Source organism: Ochotona curzoniae, unplaced genomic scaffold, assembly GCF_017591425.1.
Source record: "Ochotona curzoniae isolate NIBS_2020 unplaced genomic scaffold, NIBS_Ocur_1.0 contig_3819, whole genome shotgun sequence".
Taxonomy (NCBI): domain Eukaryota; kingdom Metazoa; phylum Chordata; class Mammalia; order Lagomorpha; family Ochotonidae; genus Ochotona; species Ochotona curzoniae.
The window spans coordinates 15982994-16003928 of NW_024466004.1; the positions used below are offsets into that span (position 1 = coordinate 15982994).

General features: G+C 43.0%; 1 protein-coding gene across 1 annotated transcript; it reads right to left on the reverse strand.

Moving 5' to 3' along the window:
* Positions 1 to 218: 218 nt before the first annotated feature.
* Positions 219 to 10445, reverse strand: LOC121158671 (glutathione S-transferase alpha I). Its single transcript, XM_040983544.1, has 7 exons — positions 10264 to 10445; positions 6526 to 6629; positions 4791 to 4842; positions 3845 to 3977; positions 2489 to 2630; positions 1607 to 1738; positions 219 to 737 (listed from the first exon to the last, which is right to left on the reverse strand). The coding sequence occupies exons 2-7, from the start codon at positions 6610 to 6612 to the stop codon at positions 612 to 614; spliced, it is 672 nt and encodes a 223-aa protein (XP_040839478.1). The 5' UTR covers positions 6613 to 6629; positions 10264 to 10445; the 3' UTR covers positions 219 to 611.
* Positions 10446 to 20935: the final 10490 nt, after the last annotated feature.

A 20935-nucleotide genomic window follows, 5' to 3' on the forward strand; every position in this document is an offset into this window, starting at 1 on the left:
ACTGACCTTCCTCCATACCTCAACCCTCAACCGTAATCGGAGACTCACATGGACATACATCCCTCTCAACAATGTGAACAATTCAAAACATAAAATTAAATATTAAATAAATAAATACTCTGTGTGTGGGGCCAGCATAAAACACAAGTACTCCATGTAAATGTAATTTCGAGAAATAACTAACATTTATTGTGAGAAATAAAATGGTACTTAAAAAAAATCTCATTATGCCATTATCCAGAAAAACAACTGCCTTCTTCTGCATACTTGAGAATGTCAGATGTAAATTCCAACCCTTGGCTCTTTCCTACACTGTAAGACAGGTGCTGTGGGGAAATTCTTGGGAAAGCTGAACAAACCACATAAGTTACAATTTTTTGTTTCATTATTTATTCCAGAGCAGACACAAGCCAGAATATTGAAAATCTATTTTCATATTGAATCCTAATAAAAGGAACAAATTTTAGTTCAGTTTTACAGAAGAGCTTATTTCAGTAGCATATATAATTTGAAGAAGTTTATTAGCTCTCATAGCCAAATAAACATTTATGTCAAGACTTCCTTAATGCAAAAACAGAAGACATTTTGTATGGACTCGGAGTCTTGCTCCTTTATGGTATCCCAAAGATCTTCTTTGCTTTTTCTAGAGCTTTTTCATCCAAAGGAGGCTTCCTCTGGCTGCCAGGCTGCAGGAACTTCTTCACAGTGGGGAGGCTGCTGACTCGGGTCTTGAGGGCCTGCAGGGCACAGATCAAAGAAAACAGCACCCACCCCATCACTAGCACAGCCCAGGCAGTCTGAGCCCTTCCTGACTCCTTATAGAGAAAACCAACTGGGCCCGCTCCATCAGCACCAGCAGGGAGGCTGAGAAAGAGATACCAAAGAGCATGAAGGTGTTGGGAGGTGAGTACAGCTCAGGGACATTCCACCAAAGACAGGCCATTCAGATGCTCACTCCTTCTTCTCACCAATAAACCCAGTAGATTCACGGCTCCTATCAAAAACAACGGAGACCAACCTATCTGTCAGATATCAATACAGGAAAGTTCCCAAGCAGAGGAATTCAAAATATGAAAAACTGAGTTCAAAATAGAGACAGAAAATGCTACAGGCTCACCTTAGGCCAGTCACAACCAATTTCTATACTGACAGATAACAGCACAGATTATGGGAGCAGAGGGTAATGTGGGGAGCTGTGTGGAAATAGAATCAAAGCTGGAACTGGAAGAAGGAAATCACAGGGAAGGCACCTGCTCACGTGGACTCAAGTGTGGACAAGCAGGACACACTTGGGATGAAGAGCATCAAACAGGTATCAGGAACGAAGAGCACAGTGTGATAAGGGGTTGGGGAAGAGAGGTTGGGCTCTGGCTCCTTGAATTCATAATAGACAAAATATCACTCTGGTGTTGACTTCCACCTCCAATCTCCTTGGCATACAAAAGATTGTTCATGCTTCAAAGCCACAGCCTGGAAACTCATTTCAGAGAATGGGGGAACAGAAGTGGGTTTCAAGGCTAAGAGAGAGCTGGGTCAAAGAGACCAAATGTCAGATTCCAAGAAGGCACATGTGGGGCTGCCCTCCAAGGGCTGTGAGATAGGTCACCTTCAGCAGAGGGAAGCTGGCGATGGCGCTAGGGTCCACCTCCTCCACATTGTAGAGCAGCTCCACCAGGAGAATGTCAGCCTTGCTCAGCCTGTTGCCAACCAGGTAATCTTGCCCATGGCTCTTCAACACCTGGTTAGAGGAATGAGACAAGGCCCTAAGTCTTACTTTGGTGGTAAGCTTTTCCTACACTCCATCAATAGTTCATAATTTAATCCAGCATTCTTTCAAGGAGTTTGGATCCTGAAATGTTTCACTTTCATATTCAAAGAGAAGCCATAACTGAGACAGGTACTACTCATTCTACAATGAAACTTCATTTCCTTAGTTTGCCTGGCTTTTCTCTAAAGACTGAAACCTGTGGCCCCTTGTCCATGGATTCCTTTCTCCTTCACACCTTCTCATCTAGCTCCTCCCCTCTGTCCCTGCATCATCATCCTTCACTGTGCACACATCACCCAACCCTGCAGTCTACAATATTCCCCTGATGGGCATCTGGCCTCATGTCTCCTTCCACACGATGCCACAATGTTTGGGGATGTGTTGCTCTCATCACAGAGCTCAGAGATCTCAGAGATCTCAGAGATTTCACAACCTATGTTCCAGCCATGACCATGGAATTCTTTTAAAGTTACAGCTTGACATACACCATGCTAAACTTATCCTAAAAATCCATCAGCTGAATATCACTGGATTCTTATTCACACCATGTTTTTATGAAAACATGCCTTGTGAGTCATAATGTTGTATAGGTATTCAGAATTCCCATTAGACACCAAGGTCAATATCCCCAAATGCCCAGGCATGCTTTTCTATCTTCCTTCGAACTGGGCGGTAGAGGAGTGGGAAGAGTTTCCTAACATGCTGAACAGCTTCACATACTTTTTCAAAGGCAGGGAAGTAACGAGTTTTGATTTTCTCTTTGATGAAGTCAACCTTGGCACCTTTCTGATCTGGAGGACACAGTGGCAAAAGCATGACCATCTCATACAAGTCGGCAATGCCCTCTGAGTACATATCAATCCTGAAAGACACAAACAACCAAGCAGTCAAATGCCTCCTGCTTTAGCTTATACTTTAAAACACAGTATAGATAGCAGATGCTCTCCTTCTCTCATTCTGATGCGAATCCCAGGCTCATGTTCTCCAGGTTATAAACTCTCCACATTCTCTCCCTTTTTCTATCATGTGCCTCTGCCAAATGCTACTCATACTCAAATTCTCAACACTCCACCGTAAGTATCTCCTTACTTGGCATAATCCTTTGTGCGGCTACAACGAGTGCAGACAATTAGAGATGGTTTGTTTTTTCATAAACCGGACTTTTTAAAATAATTGCTAAAAGACAATCTCTTTGTCATAACCTCATCAGTCATAACTGCCCCACCCCTTTAAAATGCAATGGTAAGGAAGATTAATGCATTCATAATTTTTATAAATATTCACAATGATTCTGCATTTTAATTATAGGAAAAAAAAACATACACCTTGGTGGCCACTCCTCATTCTCCCTTTCTTCCAGCCCCAAGCAAGCACTAACCTATTTCTTTCTATCCCTATAGACTTGAATGTTCTAGACATGCCATTCAGAAACAAAGGTATTCGACTAGTGGTCTTCTGTGTCTGGTTCCTTTCATGTGACAAGAAGTTGCATGGTTCATCCTGTTGTAGCATGCCAGTACATCATCCTCTTTCATGGACAAACACTACTCAATAGCAAGATGACTGCACATAGCATTCAGCCTCTTACCCATATTTGGATAGTAGGGCAGCTTTCTATTTTTTGAATGCTATCAATACCACTGCTATATAAATACCAGAGTGGATGCATTTTTACTGTCTTACAACCTAGTAAGGAAATTATTTGACATGTGGCATGAACCTCCCACAGATCCATACAAGATCTGATTTTGAATCAAGCACTTCCATCTAAACAGGAAGAAGATCTCTCGATACAGGGCAGTACTGAATCACTCTGTCTCCTTTAGCCCTGTGTCCAAAGCTTCAGACAGCCCCAATGTCATCAGCCACACCAAACCTAGACAAGATGACAACTCCATACAATCAGCTGGTAAATCAGGTCACAATCCTGTTAAGAATCAACTCCTTTTGTAGCCTTCCTTCCCTCCTCCATTCACTCAGACTACTCCCACTTGCCCTGATCCCCTTGCCACAGTACTGCTCACTCAAACCAAGATCTTTATTGTCTGCTGATAGGAAAACAGAAAATGTACTTACAGAGCTCTCTCTTTTATATCTTTCCCATAGAGGTTGTGTTTGCTGGCAATGTAGTTGAGAATGGCTCTGGACTGCACCAGCATCATCCCATCAATCTCAACCATGGGCACTTGCTGGAACATCAACACTCCATCTTTTAAAGGAAGAAAAGAAAAAGGAGAATAATTGTTTACGGACTATATTCTTTGAAGGAAAAAAAAATGTTTGTTTGACTGCCAGTATAAAATGAAACTAAAAACATAACCTACTAAAGATTTTAAGTAAAATGACCCTTGTTTTTAGGTTCCTGTAGAAATGCTTTTTCTTATCAATCCTTTCACTGTTGAGGAGGTTTTTTCATTAATATTGTTATTTCCCATCAAGATACATTCCAGACTCCTTGCATTTCTGTGTTGGTTTATGTCCATGGATATTGTAGGAATAAATCTGAGGGAGCTGTCACAAGGCCACCAGTTCTAGGCTATTTTAATTGAGAAATTTACAACATACATTGTGTCCTGGACATTAAAGGTAGGTTCTGGAAGTAGTTCCTATGAAAATTTTCCTTTTTGTCCTCCTCCAAGCCTGTGGTATCACTAGGTTATTGCTTTCTCACCAGACAAAAAGGAAATGCATCTACTTCCCCTTCAGCTGAGAAATCCCTGTGTGTGTGTCCTTGGGTTGGGAGAGAAGTGTGAGATCCTTAGATAATTTGAGTTCATTTGTTGTGCAAAAAACCATGAGACACTGAGGAGAAACAAGCAATGATTCCCTTAGCCGATACTCTGAATGATCCTGGCCCTTTTAGCTCTCAGTTATGGACCTGCTCAAAGAGCCCCCACTCCTTCCATGTAACCACTCTCTCCCCACCATTCCAAACCACCTCTCTTCAAACACACAGGAGTCACCTCATGTTCAAACCTTATACCAGACCATCTCATGCAAGTCACGTAGGTACTTTTCTTACCGTTTCTTAACTTGCTCAAATCTTCTGCACTTTCTATAAATTTCTCATCAAACTAAAAGGAAAAACAGTAAATGAGTTCTTGTCAGTTCATTCCATTCCATTATAAGCTTCTCAACCCAAAAGACTCCTGTCTGCTGCATAATGTAAGGTAACATTTCCAAATTTGCCAGTACTCAGAGGCGTCTGCTCATGACCATGGTTCACGTCATCTCCACCTTGACCTGCTGTAATCTGTGATCAGGATATGAGTTAGGTAATGGGGAGGTACTGAAGGGAGTGGTTTGGGAAGTTCTTCCAGTTGCAGAGTGGGCATATCTTAATGGAGTTGATGTCTCCAAGAGAAATCAGAACAGAATCCATGTGTCCTTAGCATGGAATATGCATGGGCCAGTGATTGTCTATATCCTACCACCCAAGGGCCTCTGCTGTCATTTATATCCCTCCTTTTCCTTTTAGAGTCTAAATGGTCATGAGTAGGTTGGGAAATTTCCTAACTTGCTTGTGGGATAGTGTTGTCACTCTTGTGATTACAGAGGATCAGGCTCAAGACACAGGGAGGTGTGAATACCAGCCATTTACACAGCAGCCAGTTCAGAGGTACATGAGGAATGGGAAGGGGCAGAGGGATCCCAGGAGGATGGCTGAGGTGGTTTGGGCCAGGTGAGTGTGCTGTGGCTGCTTAGACTGATGGTGAAGGGTTGCATGGGCATAATCAGCCTCTGGACACAGGAAATCCACAAGCTCTGAGCTAAGGGAATGATCAGAGCTTGTCCACCACCCCTTCCTTCAAGCTGCAATAAAGGCACAGCAGGGATGGTCTATGGGCACCTCCCTCATTGCTCCCTCCTGTGCTGATCTCATAACGACCAGGATCTCTGATTTCATCCCTGCAACACATTGCTGATGTCTGAATGACAGTGAAATACTCTATGTGTTGAAATTAAACAACTTAGCATGGACTGTCTGGGTTTTATGTTTCTCTAAGTCTCATGCCTTTACTAAGCGATCATGAAAGACTTGAGTTAACACATTGCTGTGAGGCTCAGGACGGTGCACTAGCAGTTCCTTTCCTAGAACTCCACTTTCCCTAAAACCCTCCTTTTCTACTCCAAGGTGAAGGACAAGATCTTCCGAGCTGGTCCAAGACTGACCAGGAAACCCTCATCCAGCCACTGAGTCCCTGTGATATGGACTGGGAAGTGTACTTTCTCGGAATCACCTGTAGAGGCCAGCACACTGCAGAGTCACTCTGAAACCAGCCACAATTTCCTGTTCAGTCACTGAGAAAGATGGCTTTTTTACAACAGCATATGTTCAAGTGTGGATGTTTCTGGGCTTATCCTAATCCCCTGTTCACCTGTCTGCATCCTGAAAGAGGTGTATGTTGCCTAAGAGCACGGACCCTATCTGCCTTGTTCACTGTGTACCACCAAGTCCCTAGCACTGAACGTGGCACTCACAAAATCCTTCTTGAGCCCATGGATCAGTTGTTAACAGGCAATTTAAGTCATTCCCTTCTGCCTCTCATCGGTGACTTTATTTTTACTTCAATTTTATTTTGATTCTTATAGATTTTACCTTTAGTGACATGCAATCTCAGTGACTTGGAATAAAACATTTTTACTTAAAACAAAACTATTCACACTTTATGTAGTATAAGAGTTCCCGGGCTTAGTAAAGCTTCTGGTAAAGTCAACGTTTGATCCAATTTAAAATGACATAACTCATTTCCTACCTCTTCTCCAGCCGCAGCCAAGAGCCAGCGGATGGACTCCATCCTGCCTCTTCCATTGAAGTAGTGAAGCAGGGGCTTTCTTGCCATGATGTCTCCTGGTTTTTCTAAATACAACGGAATGAATGAATGAATGAATGAAGTCCACAGACAAAATGTACTGCAGTGTTATGGCTGAAATGTGACCAGAAATACAGGAGGAGTAAGAGTATCTACTCTTCCCTGCAGGGGTGTTGGTGGAGTCAGGAACATTCTCACTTGTTATCGTACATTATCACAAAATTACACTAAACCAGTTTAATGTGCTGCTTGCCCAAACTCATCGTGCTGCATTTGTTTGAACACATTGATGAGGGCTTAGTTTTTCCATGAACATAGCCAAAGCATGTATCTTCCCTACAAAAGGTGTTTGTTTCTCTTTCTACCACACCCAAAAAGTAAAGATATGCTGGCCCTTCTAGACAAGAATCAGGATTTTCTAACCGAAGCAAGGCAGAGCAAAGTGAGAAGGTAACCGAGGTGGGAGACCTGAGCACTACCCTTTCTGTCCGTGTCGTTCCTATCTGGAGGAGTAGCTTCTAAATCAGGTTCAGGGATTCTGCGGTCCGTGAATATCTGCCTTTCTAACCCTAAATCAGGGTTCTGCTTCATGATGGTCCCCTCCAAAATCTTCTCCATTACTACTTCTTCTCTCTGGAGTACTGTTCTTTTCCTTGTACATTTCCTCTTGTCCTGCTCAGCTCCAACATCAATAGGACTTGTCACAGGCTTTCCTGTTACAAGGCATTTTCTTTTCTTTTCTTTTTTCTTTTTAAGTTAGTGGATATTACAGACCAATACTGGCTCTCATGTTACATCCTAAATGGCATCTTCACAAACCTAGTAAAAACTGCAGGTCCTCACCTTGCAGGTGCTGGTGACCCCATATGACGCTAGATTGTATTCTGGCTGCTCCTCTTCCCATCCAGCTCCCTGCTTGTAGGCTGGGAAAGCAGTAGAGGACAGCCAAAGCCTTGGGACCCTGCACCCATGTGGGAGACCAGGAAGAAGCTCCTGGCTCCTAGCTTTTGGCACGGTTCCACTCTGCTCCAGCCATTGTGGCCACTTAGAAAGTGAACCAGTGGTTTGAAGTTCCTTGTCTCGCCTTCTCTCTGTAAATCTGACTTTCCAATAAAAAATAAATAAATCTTTTTTAAAAAGAAAGAGTCTAGTTCTTTTCTCAGGACATCCCAAATTAGAAAGGGAATCTGTGACATCAGCCAACCCACCCTTCAAATTTGTGATTAGTACACTGAACACGATAAAGAGCATGCAATTTGTCAGGTGCCATAGAATGTGCTCTAAGAATCTAGTTCCAATATTCACACTAGTTCCTTCCTATTGTTTTTAATGTGCACTTTCGCAGTCTGCAGAGTTTATCTTTTTCATATTTCTCTTCAATTTTTCTGGGATTTCACAACCAATTGTGAACCTCCAAGAAGCAGAGAAGTTGTCACAATCTGTTGGCACAGTGTCTCAAAATTCAGTCACAGTTCAAGAGCCAAATATTTTTAAAGCATTTCACTCTGAGTTTCCTCATTTGAGAATAGCACAGTGTGGATTAACTAAGTAATAAAGGGAGGATGAAGCAACAAAAAATCAACCCTGATAAAAACTGTACCATTCTGCCTATTAATTAGGTTTACACAGATATACTAAAGCAATGAAACTCTTTCGCATTGCAAAAACATAGCTATGAAAAAATAAAGAAATAATGAATACTTTTCCAGAATAGCCAAGAAGAATATTTACTTTGGCAAACTGAAAGCAATTTGCACTCCCTCTGTTGAACCGTGAACTAAACAGAACAAAGAGACATTATTATAAATTTTCCTGCAAGGTAAATCTAAATCCATTTACCTGATATCCTAAAAGCCCTATTCAATTTAGATTCATCTAGTTTTGAGAGCTTTAAAAAAAAAGATTTATTTATTTATTTTCAGTGGAATGACAGATTTACAAAGAGAAGGAGATACAGAGAGAAAACTCTTCTGTTGATTCACTTGCTTAAATGGCTGAAATGGCCAGAGCTGATCCAATCTCAGGCCAGGAGCCAGGAGTTTCTTCTGGATTTCCTACACAGGTGCAGGGTCCCAAACACTTGAGTCATCCTCCACTGCTTTCCCAGGAGAAAAACAAGGAGCTAGACTAGAAGTGGGGCAGTGGGGATACAAAACAACATCTATATGTGATGCCAGTGCTTGGAAGTGGAAAATTAGCTAGTTGAGCCATTGCACTGAGTCCCAGTTTTAGAGTTTAAAGCTTGCCCATCCTATGTCTCAGCAACATTGGAGGAAAAGGAGAGAAGTGGAAAAGAGAAGGAGGAAGACAAAGAGAAAATAAAGAGAAAGAAGAAGGCAGAGCAGGTAGAAAAATAACTTGCTACCTGGTTCCCAGTTGTAAGGTAACTAACATGAACAAAGAGTTAATGATCAATTACAAAAGCAAAAATGTAGGGCTCAGCACAGTAACCTAGTGGCTAAATGCTCATTTTGCATGTTATAGTGATCCCATATGGACACCAGTTTGTGTCCCAGCTGCTCCACTTTCCATCCAGCTCCCTGCTTATAGCATGGGAAAGCAGTAGAGGATACTCAAAGCTTTGGGACCCTGCACCCATGCAGGAGACCCAGAAGAAACTCCTGGCTCCTGACTTTGGATCCGCTGTGCTCCAGGTGTTGCAGCCATTTGAGCAGAGAACCAGTGGATGGAAGATCTTTCTGTCTCTCCTTCTCTGTAAATCTGACTTTCCAATAAGAACAAACAAATGCTTTTTAAAAATAAATATAGCTTTTGATTCATGGCTGATGTCCCAGTTGGAGATGCCAGGTCAAGAGGCGTGCAATCGTCCCAACACATTTCCTTTTCATGGTTCAAATGGGGCTCCCAATGTGTGACGTTCTGAAATTTAAGTCCAAAATACAGACTGTTTTTGGTACAGTTTGGTCAAAGTTGCCTTTTGGAAATCTGGTTCCCATATTAGAGTGCTGGTTTGAGCACCAGCTACTTTACTTCTCATCTAACACATTCCGTTGATGTGCCCCCAGGGAGGTAGCAGGTGATGGCTCAGAGGACTTGGTTCCTGACACCCATATGGGAGACTCACATTGAGGCTTGTTTCTGGCTTTGACTACAAACAAATGGAAAAATCTCTCTCACTCTCTCTCATTCTCTCTTGCTCTTGCTCCTCCCTTTCTAATTAAAAAAAGAAAGGAAGGAAGGAAGGAAGGAAGGAAGGAAGGAAGGAAGGAAGGAAGGAAGGAAGGAAGAAAGAAAGAAAGAAAGAAAGAAAGAAAGAAAGAAAGAAAGAAAGAAAGAAAAACACTTAAGTCCCATTTGACAGTGTCTTGATCACTGTATGAACATACAAAAGCATTCTTTTTAGTAGAGAAAACAGGTGCCCACACACTCCTTGATCCAAGTAATAATCTGTATTTTCTATTTTCACCATAAATATACCACTCTTTTCTCAGGCCATCAAAAGTCTCTGCCTTCTTTTTCTAAACTCTTTAAGATTTTTTTTTTCTTTAGATACCTCCCGATGAACTATTCAACAACGCTTGAGTTTCCTCTGGGAGTTGTCTGCCAAGCACACAAAGAAGCACAAAAAGAACACACGGCACTCACAAAATACCACATTTGACCACGGCTTCCTAGTGAAGCAGGCACAAGAACGTCCATGAAGGTTTATAAAGTACTAACCTAAGTAAGGTCCAGGCTGCTCAGCTTCTCACTGGAAACTTCCGACGCTGTTGCTAGCCGCTTTAATAGATGGTGCTGACAACTTTACCCTCCCAAGGGGGTGGAGTCCAACAGGGCACAGCGCCTCCCATAACTTTCAAGGTTCCCGAATGTAGCACCAGACCTGACAGAGCCAAATCAGCAGTGTTGCCTTCCAAGGCTGTCCTTAAATGCACAAACAACCGGGAGCGGAGAGGATGCCCCGGAAGCTGGGCTGCTTTCCCAAGTCCCTGGGGCAAGCACTGAGCTAGAGAAAAGTGGTACAAAAAAGTAGTACCAGGAAAGCGGACTTGGAAAGCGAACTTCAGAGAGACCTCAGGCAGGCAACAATCTACATTTGTAGAGGAAAAGGAAGCGATCCAAGGGGAGATCTTGGCTGTTCTTCTCTCCAGCCCAACCCCTTGCATGTACTCATTTTATCTGATTGAAACACATCATTCTTTCCTACTGCCAGACACCCTGAGCTTCCTGGTCTCACCAATCTTTTGACTCAATGTCTATATTATGTGCCTTCCCCCAGGGCCTGCCAAGGTCTCTGAAGTGGTGCTGCCTAGTCTCCACAGTTGACCCAGATACCTCACCTGCCGAAAGGGCTCAATAACTAAATAAACTCTCTATTCTTTCCAGTGGAGATTTTCTAACGTATGCAAATATAGACAGCATGGGACCATGGGCATGAAGGACCCATTACCTGCTGCAAAACTGATCAATAATTTAGCAAGTCTTGAGCTACATTTCATTTTACCAATACATAACGCTGTGCATCTCTTCAAATTTTTTTTTAGTTATTCACATTACATAAAAATTGCAAAACTGGTTTAGAGTTTCAAAACAACTTTCCCCCAGAGTTCTCCAGTGTTGACGCCTTACATAATCACAGTGTGATTAACTGCAAATCAGACTCTAGTAGTTAAAATCAAAGTTGAAGTTTACTCAGCCAATCAAAATAATGTAAACTCTTAGGAAAAAAAAAAAAAAGAGTTGCCTGACCTGGTTATTGCATAATACTGAGTTTTATGACAGACTCTGTACTTTTTTTAAAATTTTTATTTGTATTGGAAAGGCAGGTATACAAAAAGAAGGAGAGACAAAGAGAAAGATCTGTCCACTGGTTTATTCACTCCCTGAAATAGCCGCAACGGCCAGAGCTCAGTTGATCTGAAGCCAGGAGATAGGAGCCTCTTCCAAATCTCTCACATGGGCATTGGGTCCCAAGGCTTTGGGCAGTTCTCTACTGTTCTCCCAGGCCACAAGCAGGGAACTGGATGGGAAGTAGAGCAACCAAGATACCAACAAGCACCCATATGGGATCACTGGCATATGTAAGGCAAGGGTCTAGTCACTAGGCTATGACACCGGACCCATCCATACTTTTCTTACAGGATGAGTGCATGTATTGAGTCAGATATAAATCAATACAGATCTATCTGCGGTTATCAATTACATTGAAAAGCAAAAGCTAACTAATTAAAAAGAGAAAAATACATGGGCCCAGCATGATTGCTCAATGGCTAAATCCTTGCCTTTTAAGCACTGGGATCCCATATGGGCACTGGTTTGTGTTCTGGTAGTTCCATTCCCGTCTGGCTCCCTGCTTGTGGCCTAGGAAAGCAAAATAGAGCAACCCAAAGCCTTGGGACCCTGCACCGATGTGGAAGACCCGAAGATGCTCCTGTCTGCTGGCTTCAGAAAGGCTCGGCTCCAGCCTTTGAGGCCACTTGGGAAGTAAACCAGTAGATAGAAGATCTTTCTCTCTGTAGCTCCTTCTTTCTATTAATCTGCCTAATGAAAATAAATAAATCTTTAAAAAAGAGAGACAGAATGAACACATGGTTACAACTAACAGATTATTGATTGAGGTGGTATACTTCCACATTCATTTCCACTTGGGATGTTATCTATAGGAAGGAAGACAAAAGAGACGTTAACCATGGGTCATTAATCTACAGTGGCCACAGGTGAGAAATTCTCTCCTTCTCCAGGTGCAACAGATTTTTGTTTGTCCATGGCTGAGTTCCCTGTCCTGGTTGAAGTTCCTGGAATGTGCTGTTCTTTGGGACCCAGTCGCAGGGTATCTTCACAGGACTTAGCCTTTAGCAGTCACTATTTCAGTCTATAGCCCAGTGATCAAATCCCAGATTTCCAGACTTTCCTTGGATTTCATCAGTTTTTCTTAGAAGAAAGAAAGAAAGAAAGAAGGAAAGAAAGAAAGAAAGAAAGAAAGAAAGAAAGAAAGAAAGAAAGAAAGAAAGAAAGAAAGAAAGAAAGAAAGAAAGAAAGAAAGAAAGAAAGAAAGAAAGAAAGAAAGAAAGAAAGAAAGAAAGAAAGAACTTTATGTGGAAGGTAGAGAATGCACAGAAAGGGAGAGACACAGAGAAAGAGATGGTCCATTTGTTGGTTTGCTCACCAAATAACTGCCATGGCCAGGGCTGGGATGTGTTGAAGCCAAGAACCAGGAATTTCACCTGGGTCTTGCTCATGGGTACAGGGACCTAAGGGCTTGAACTGCCAGTATTATGACAGCTCAACCTGTTATGCCACAATGCCAGCACCAAGGATTTTTCTAAGTTATTAAACCAAAATCCTTTCCCTAATCCAGGATTCCATGCAGGAACCCAAGCTGTGATCCCCTGAGTCAATTCCAGTATATGACTACTCAGTCATTCTTCATCTCTCATGTCCTCTGCACTTCTGAAGAGTACTGATCAGTTATTTTGTACCTTTGTTTGACTTAATTAAGGTTATATATTATTTTCTCTTTTGCCAAAGATTACAGAAGTTATGCTCTCCCTTCACAGCATATTATTTCAAGACTGTTGACTACAACACTTTGAGTCTGGTTGTGATAGCAATACAAGGATCTCTGCTTGGTCACAGTGGAAAGTAGTCAATGTTCAACCCAGATGAAAGCCATTGGGCTGATAGCACAGCAAGAAGAGTTTCCACCAGTTGGTTCTCCAAAGGGAGCTGAAAAAAGGTCTTACCAGGTTGGGGAGGTGTGGTTAAACAAACCCTTCTCAAAGTCAGCTCCTGCTCAACATACAGTCCTTCAGCTTGCACCAAGTTCCACATGATCTGCAGGTACAATGATTTCTTTTGCACAAAGCACGCTCAAAGTGGTAGTGTTGTTCACTACTACCTCCCCAGAATAGTCCACTGTCAGTTAGACTGGGCCTGCATGAAGTTGAAGAAGATCCCAACTGGGCAGTGTGATTCAGGTCTAGATTGGTTTGATGCTCAGGGAAAGGAGTGGGTGTGGGGAGGGGCTGAAGTGGGAGAAGGATACAAGTTCAGGTCTGTAAATGGATACAAGGCTGTGTTGGCAGGGGCTTGAGTTAGTGAGTGCTGTTTCCATTCTATCTCAATAAGAGAATCAGAATTAGAGTTTATTCATCTAGTCAAACAGGATTAGAACCGGTCTGACTTGGCTCCTTCCCAACGTCTTGGTTAGTTACAGATTTTTTACTTCTCTTATCTGAGTGCATGCACTGAGTCAAGTTTAAACAAAACAGATTTACATGTGGTTGGAAATTACATTAAAATCAAGACAGAGAGGCCGATACAGGCTAATTTTCCAACTGCAGCACTGGCATCCTTTATGGGTGCAAGTTCAGGTCCTGGCTGCCTCACTACTGATAGTTCTCCGCTGATAGGATTATTCAAGTCCTTGGACTCATGAACCCATGTGGGAGGACCAGGAGAAGCTCTTGGGTCCTGGCTTCCAACAGGCTCAGCTCTGGCCATCGCAGCCATTTAGGGAGTGAATCAGCAGGTGGAAGGCCATTCTTTCTGTCGCTGTTTCTGTCTGTAAATCTGCCTTTCAATGAAAAATAAATAAATCTTTTAAGAAATTAGTAAGGATACCTGGTAATAGCTATAGTCTTGGTTATTGATCAAGGAGGTACATTGCAGCATTCCCCCACTCCCACTTCCTCCACCCCTCTACCCCCGCTCTAAAGTTGTCTATATGTGGGGAGAGGCAAACAATGGGATCATTGGACAATGGGGTCACTCATCATTTTCTCTATAGTAGCCCTAAAACTTAAAGTTTATTTCTTGTTAAGGCACAACAGATGTTTCCTGGGTCATAGAGTCTGTTGAAAATATTACAGGGTGACCTTGATACCCAGCCATGTTCTGTGAAGTCAATTCCCAGAGTCCTGGGGTCAGGCTAACACTGTAAACTGGACTTTTAATTCTGAGCTTCCATGCTTGAAGGGCCACATGGGAGTACCATGTATTCAACTTGTGGTGTTGCTAGTTCATTTTCTCCTTGCCTGGGCTGCATCACAGGTAATTATCTGCCCTGGCATTCCTCAGCAGCAGGGAGTAACATGATATGCTCAGAGCCATTGTTACAGAAGGAGATGGGGAAGGAACAGGGAAGCATGACAAGAGGTGTGTCTTCATTTGGGGGGTGTGTGCAGGTAGAAATGCATTAAGAGGACAGTCTGATTCCAAAGCGCTGTGCTGGAACTGCAGCAGTCTTGTTGATCCTACTGCAAAGCACCTGCAGATATGGCATTCTGCTGACTTGCGCATCTATGGACACCATTCCACCCTGAAATCCACAATATCACATCCAAGATAAGATGTTGCCTTATAAGCAGCCAGACTCCCCTTGTTCTCTTGATGAGAATCAAAGCTGCGGTTTGGCAGGTGGGAGTGGCTCCTACCCGACCCTCTTCCCACCCCAAATACAGGAGAAAAGGGAAGAAAAGAAAATTTGGAAGCATTTTTCCCACTCACCTTCCCCCATGCCACCTAATCAGTGGTCTTCATGGGCACTCATCCTTGTCAATTATGTAAGCAATGTAAAAAATTTTTTAAAACAAAAAGATTTGTTTTTGTTTTTGTATTTGTTCTTATTTGTTTTGTTTGTTTGTTTGTTTTTAAAAGGTCTATCAACTGCTTGTTACATATTCACCTCTTTGGAATGAGTGACTGTCCATGGGAGATACTTTGTGATCATGTAAATAGTCTGTTTCTGAGTAAGTTCCCACTCACAAAATTCACATACTGGGTCTAGCCCAGAGCAGTGTTACCTGGTGGTGATTTTCCTTTGATTTTACATTTTATTTATTATTTTGTATTTATTTGAAAAGCAGACAGAATTAGAGAGACCGAGTTCCTATGCGCTGGTTCATTCCCCAGATGCCCACAAGAGTTTAGGGCCAAGACTGGATGCCATGAAGTCAGTCCAGATATCCCACAGGGTGGCACTGAACCCAACACCTTCATTCATTCATCACAACTGCCCACCAGGATCCGCATTGGTGGGAAGCTGGTATCTGAAATCAGAAGCAGGAATCAAACTCGGGCCCTGTGGTGTGGTGTGGCATGCAGGCATCTTGACCTCTAGGCTAAATGTTCACACCCTGAGGATGACTGTTTCTGTCATTCTCTCTACGTTTAATGATTTGAATTCTTTTACCACAAAGAACTATCCCTTCTTAATTATGCTTTCAATTATTTACTTACATCAATATGGACTTATAAATATTTTATTCTAAGAATTACAATCTCATGCTATCAATCTACATTTTATTGCTCAATTCTTCCACCTTTGGACTCCAGAAGCTCCTTCATATTGATCTATGAATCCTTTACAACATGCCTCCTCTCTTGCAAATGCTTCCAGATATTTTCTGTGTTAACTGTGTTTCAAGCTCATCTTGTGTATCCTCTGTTCCAGCCCCTGAAATCAGCCATTTCTTGAATGATCTTTGTTTTTTTCAAAATGAGAGATGTATTTTAAAACCAGAATTTGGATACTGGATGTGCTCATTCCTTCAGGGCTTCAGTGTTCCAAGAAAAATTGTGTAATTAATTAAAAATGATCAGGATATGCAGAAAACCCAAAGCAGAACACCAACACTAACCACTGAACAGCAGTCAAATGAGTGTGCAAAACAGCAGAAACTAAGCCAGGTTGTATTAGTCCTTCCACATAACTAAGCTCTTTTCAGGGTAAGTTTGCAGCACGTGAAGGGGACAAACGCCTGCAGGAGTGTGCCTGTTTCATGGCTGGAACAGGCAGAGAGATTGATGGATAGGATCGTCAGAGCTGCAGGAGATTCGGTAGGTGTGACAGAGATTAAGGGAAGGAGCCAGGAAGGGTTGGTGGAGAGAGCTGTCAGCTATGGCACCATGAGCTTACACGGTTACAAAGTTAAAGAGATAGGAAGACAACAAAATTTGAATCTGAAGGGCGAGTGGATCCTAAGGAAGCTGACCTATGGGAAGCAGATATTGTAAACGGTAGCGAGTCCCAAATAGAGGAGGGTTTTCGCAGATATGTGAATCACTCTTCACAAGGGGGGAAATAGATCTATGTATACCATCCCACACATGCCAGCATTTCCATATGTCTTTCTATGTCTATATGCATATATACAACATACATAATATATAATTAATTAAAAGTCATAGGTTCGTATTGATATCTGCATTCTTCTTTTTTTAAAGATTTATTTTTATTATTTTTTCATTGGAAAGGCGGATATACAGAGAGGAGAGACAGAGAGGAAGATCTTCCGTCCGATGATTCACTCCCCAAGTGAGCGCAACGGGCCAATGCTATGCCAGTCCGAAGCCAGGAGCCTCTTCCAGGTCTCCCACGCAGGTGCAGGGTCCCAAAGCCTTGGGCCATCCTCGACTGCTTTCCCAGGCCACAGGCAGGGAGCTGGAAGGGAAGCGGGGCTGCCAGGGATAGAACCGGTGCCCATATGGGATCCCGGGCGTGCAAGGCGAGGACCTTAACCACTGCGCCACCGCGCCGGGCTTGATATCTGCATTCTTAAAAAAGGTTATTTATTTAAGTGCTAGTTACTGAAAGAGAAAGAAAGACAAAAAGAGATATCTACCCATTGGTTCATTCCCCAAATGGCCACAACCACCAGCCCTGGGCCAGGTCAAAACCAGGAACTTGAAGTCTCATTTGGGACTTCCACGTGGGTACCAAACACTTGGGCCATCTGCTGCTGCTTTTCCCAGGCCATGAGTAGGCAGCAGAATCAAGGTAGAGCAGCCTGCAATCCCTTACCTGCTTTTTCTATCCAACAAACGCATTTAGCCATCTGAAGGAACTTAGCTTGCAAAGAGAGAAATCTGACTCAGTGTTTACATATTTATTCTTCATTCTCTGACAAACGAGCCACTTGGCCATTGATGAGCTAAAAATATGTAGTATTCCTATATTGGGTCAATCCTAGTACACACGAAAGAGTTTTAGCACTGTTAATACACATGTCCACATGAAACTAACTCACAAGCAAGAGTGTAAAAGTTTTCTTTGTATGTTCAGCCAATCAATGCACTGTTTTCCAAAGTTATTTATGTCCATTCTTCCCCTTCTGTGTCCTTTAGCTTAGTTACACCATTTGATCTGCAGCATAGGAATAGTGAATCTTTCAAGCTGAAGCCACAGGGCCTGGTGTAATGGCTCAGAGGTTAAATCCTCAAGCTGAAGTTGCCTGAGAGAGTGTAACTTCAGAGAGGGTCGTCGGCTTTTCATTTCCTACGCACAAGCCAGTGCCTTCTTACAGTTGGTTTATTTGCATAAAGTAAGATCCATTCATAGAATTTAAGAGATATGCATAAATATATGAAGGGACTTCCAACAGTTCATGGAAAAGTGAAGTTTTGAAATCTTTGGTTTTTGTTATCTTGTGTTTCTCCCACAAACATTTTAAGCCCTTCCCTGTGTGTGCATTTCAAATATTCTTTGCACCTGATAAGCTTGTCTTTTCTTTTCATTTTTCCATGACCCTTTGAAGTGTCCTTGTACTTTGTAGAAAGGAATGAGCAAACACAGACAGTGTCAGGCAGCGGCTGGGGATGGCGGGGTGAGCTTTAGAAGCTGAGACCCATGGCCCTAAGCTTTCCAAGCGTGGGTGATGTTATCACCCAGTGATGCAGCACTGGGAGGCTAATGCTACAGTGGAGGGGAACTCAGCGGCCTTTAAATGCTATTGGAGGTTTCCTGGGGACTCTGCAGAGGTCGCAGAAAAGACGCCAAGGCTCCACGGGAAGCAATGAGGGAGGCAGTTGACAGTGGCCAAGCAGCAAGGACCGGTCCTCAGGATGAGTAGAAAACAGACGCCATCATGCCAACAGAGGGGATTGGACTATATAGGTCAAGGAGTGAGGAAGTGGGGCATTGCACCATGGAGTGCAGGTTCAAGTCATGGATGTCCTGCTTCCTATCTAGCCCCCTGTTGATGTGTCTGTGAAAGCAGCAGTTGCCGAAGTCCAGCTCCAGCTGAGTTCAGAACTCGAGAAGGGTGCGTGAAATGGGCATAGAAAGAAGAAGAGAAACGGACCACTACAATTCCAAGATCATTGTGGACAATGAGAGAAAGCTGTCCACTTTATTTATGCAGAAGCAGTACAGGTTTTCTTTTAGGGGCAATTTGACATAGCTTCAAGGGGGGGGGGCACAATTTACAACAGCTTGAGAGGTGAGTGAGGAAGGATTCCACATTCCTTACTTATCTCAGCTTGCCAGCCCCCACCTGTTCTCCTCAAGTCTGGGTTCTATCCTTGGCACACCTGTGACAACCAGACCCCTACCTTGAATTATGTATGGGTTGGTGAGTCTGAGGGTCTTGGTTTATGGGGATTAGGGGCCATTGGCACTACAGGCCATTAGGCCTGCAAGCTCGCACAGTTTGTTAACTAAACAAATAAAGCAAGAGTTGTAATGGCAGATAAAATTTTGCAATTAGCAATGAGCCATGTTTACTCCATTTAAGTTTCAACTCTACAATGGGCAAGGGAATGTTTCCAAAGATAATTCTACAAATTGTTACACCTTAAGACAGGGCATTATCCATTCTGACGTTGCAGTCAAGAATTTCTCAGTAGACAACTTATTCAGTAATACATTCCTACTACAATTTTTATTCTACAACTTATCCATCACTTATTGGGAGAAATACATCAAAAGAGAAAAAACATAAAGATCTAAGACAAAAAGTTTCAAACATTAAATCCCTCTACAACTGCAGGTTCTACAACCTCATAAATGATCAAACAATAATCAAAAGTATATCTTTATGATGTTAGTAAAATTACCCTATATTTCCTCTATTTAAAAAATCATGAAGGCAGGTAAAGCAACTACATGTTCTATGTTCTAAAGATTGCAAGGACAGGCTAACCTTTAAGGTCACAGTAACTCTATTTTTGTCATAGCAGGATAGCCTTTCGGGTCCCCTTAGCTATGTATTTTGTCATAGCAGTTTCACCCCAAGCTCTCATCACTTCCATTGGTTTGTAAAATTCTTATCAAGCTATTTCCCAGAAAGCATGCTAAATGTCTAAGCCAGATTTTATGGCAATGGGTAGGTACACAATAAGGTGTCTGGAAACAGCATGGGCTTAATTGTACTCCTGTGCGCAGTTAAAGGCCCACTCACCAAGACATTATCAGTAACATTAACTCTCAAGTTCATGTTGGTTGCAAAAGCCATCTCATAGAGGCAAACAATGCCTCAATAGATTACTGAATTCTTAGTGGGGTGGTTGAGTGTCCATGTGAAAGGGGGTAAAACTGTGTCAGGGTGGTCAGGCCCTGCCAAACAGCTGGAAGCTCCCCGGGCCCTGCCAAGCAGGGGAGCTGTTCTCGTCACACCTTTGTGTTATTCACACCTACTGCACAGACCCCAGCAAGCAGTAGATGGCCCAGTTGCTTGGGCCCCTGCCACCCATGCAGGAGACCCAGATGAAGGGCTTGGCTCAGTCTTAGCTGCTGCAGTCATCTCGCAAGCGACATAGCAGATGGAAGATTTTTCTCCATATCCCCCACTCTTCACTCCTGTCTCTGCTCTCTGCCGTTATGTCAAGTAAATAATTACCTTTTAAAAAATAAAAAAGCAGGGCCTGGAGGCATGGCCTAGCGGCTAAAGTCCTTGCCTTGAATGCCCAGGGATCCCATACGGGGGCCGGTTCTAATCCCGGCAGCTCCACTTCCCATCCAGCTCCCTGCTTGTGGCCTGGGAAAGCAGTCGAGGATGGCCCAAAGCTTTGGGACCCTGCACCCGTGTGGGAGACCCGGAAGAAGTTCCTGGATCATGGCTTCGGATCGGCATAGCATTGGCCGTTGCGCTCACTTGGGGAGTGAATCATCGGATGAAGATCTTCCTCTCTGTCTCTCCTTCTCTCTGTATATCTGACTTTCCAATAAATAAATAAATCTTTCTTAAAAAAATTAAAATATTATTAAAATATTCAGATTCACACCTTAGAAAAACACACTTGGGCCGTGAGTAGGGAGAAGTGCAGTTGTAATTGGGAAGTCTCGCTGTGAAGTGCAGGATAGGAAGTCTCAGGACTCTCACCCCAAGAGTGGAAAAGGGATGGATGAGGAGAGGTGGGAGGTGGTAAGGAGGCACAGTTGCCTGGCTTGTGTTGCATTTCATGAAAGGGCAGGGAGAGCGGAGAATGGCTCCTGATAGCTGGCTTCTTCGACTTTCCATAACACAGGTACATGGCACTCACAGGGTCAAGACAAGATGGTGTGAGCCTGGAGGCAGCCCTGGGAAAATCAGCTTACACCCCCTCCCCTAGGCCCAGCATTCTACCCTCCTCTGCTTCTGCCTGCGCAAGAGGAAATGCAGACTGGCTCTTG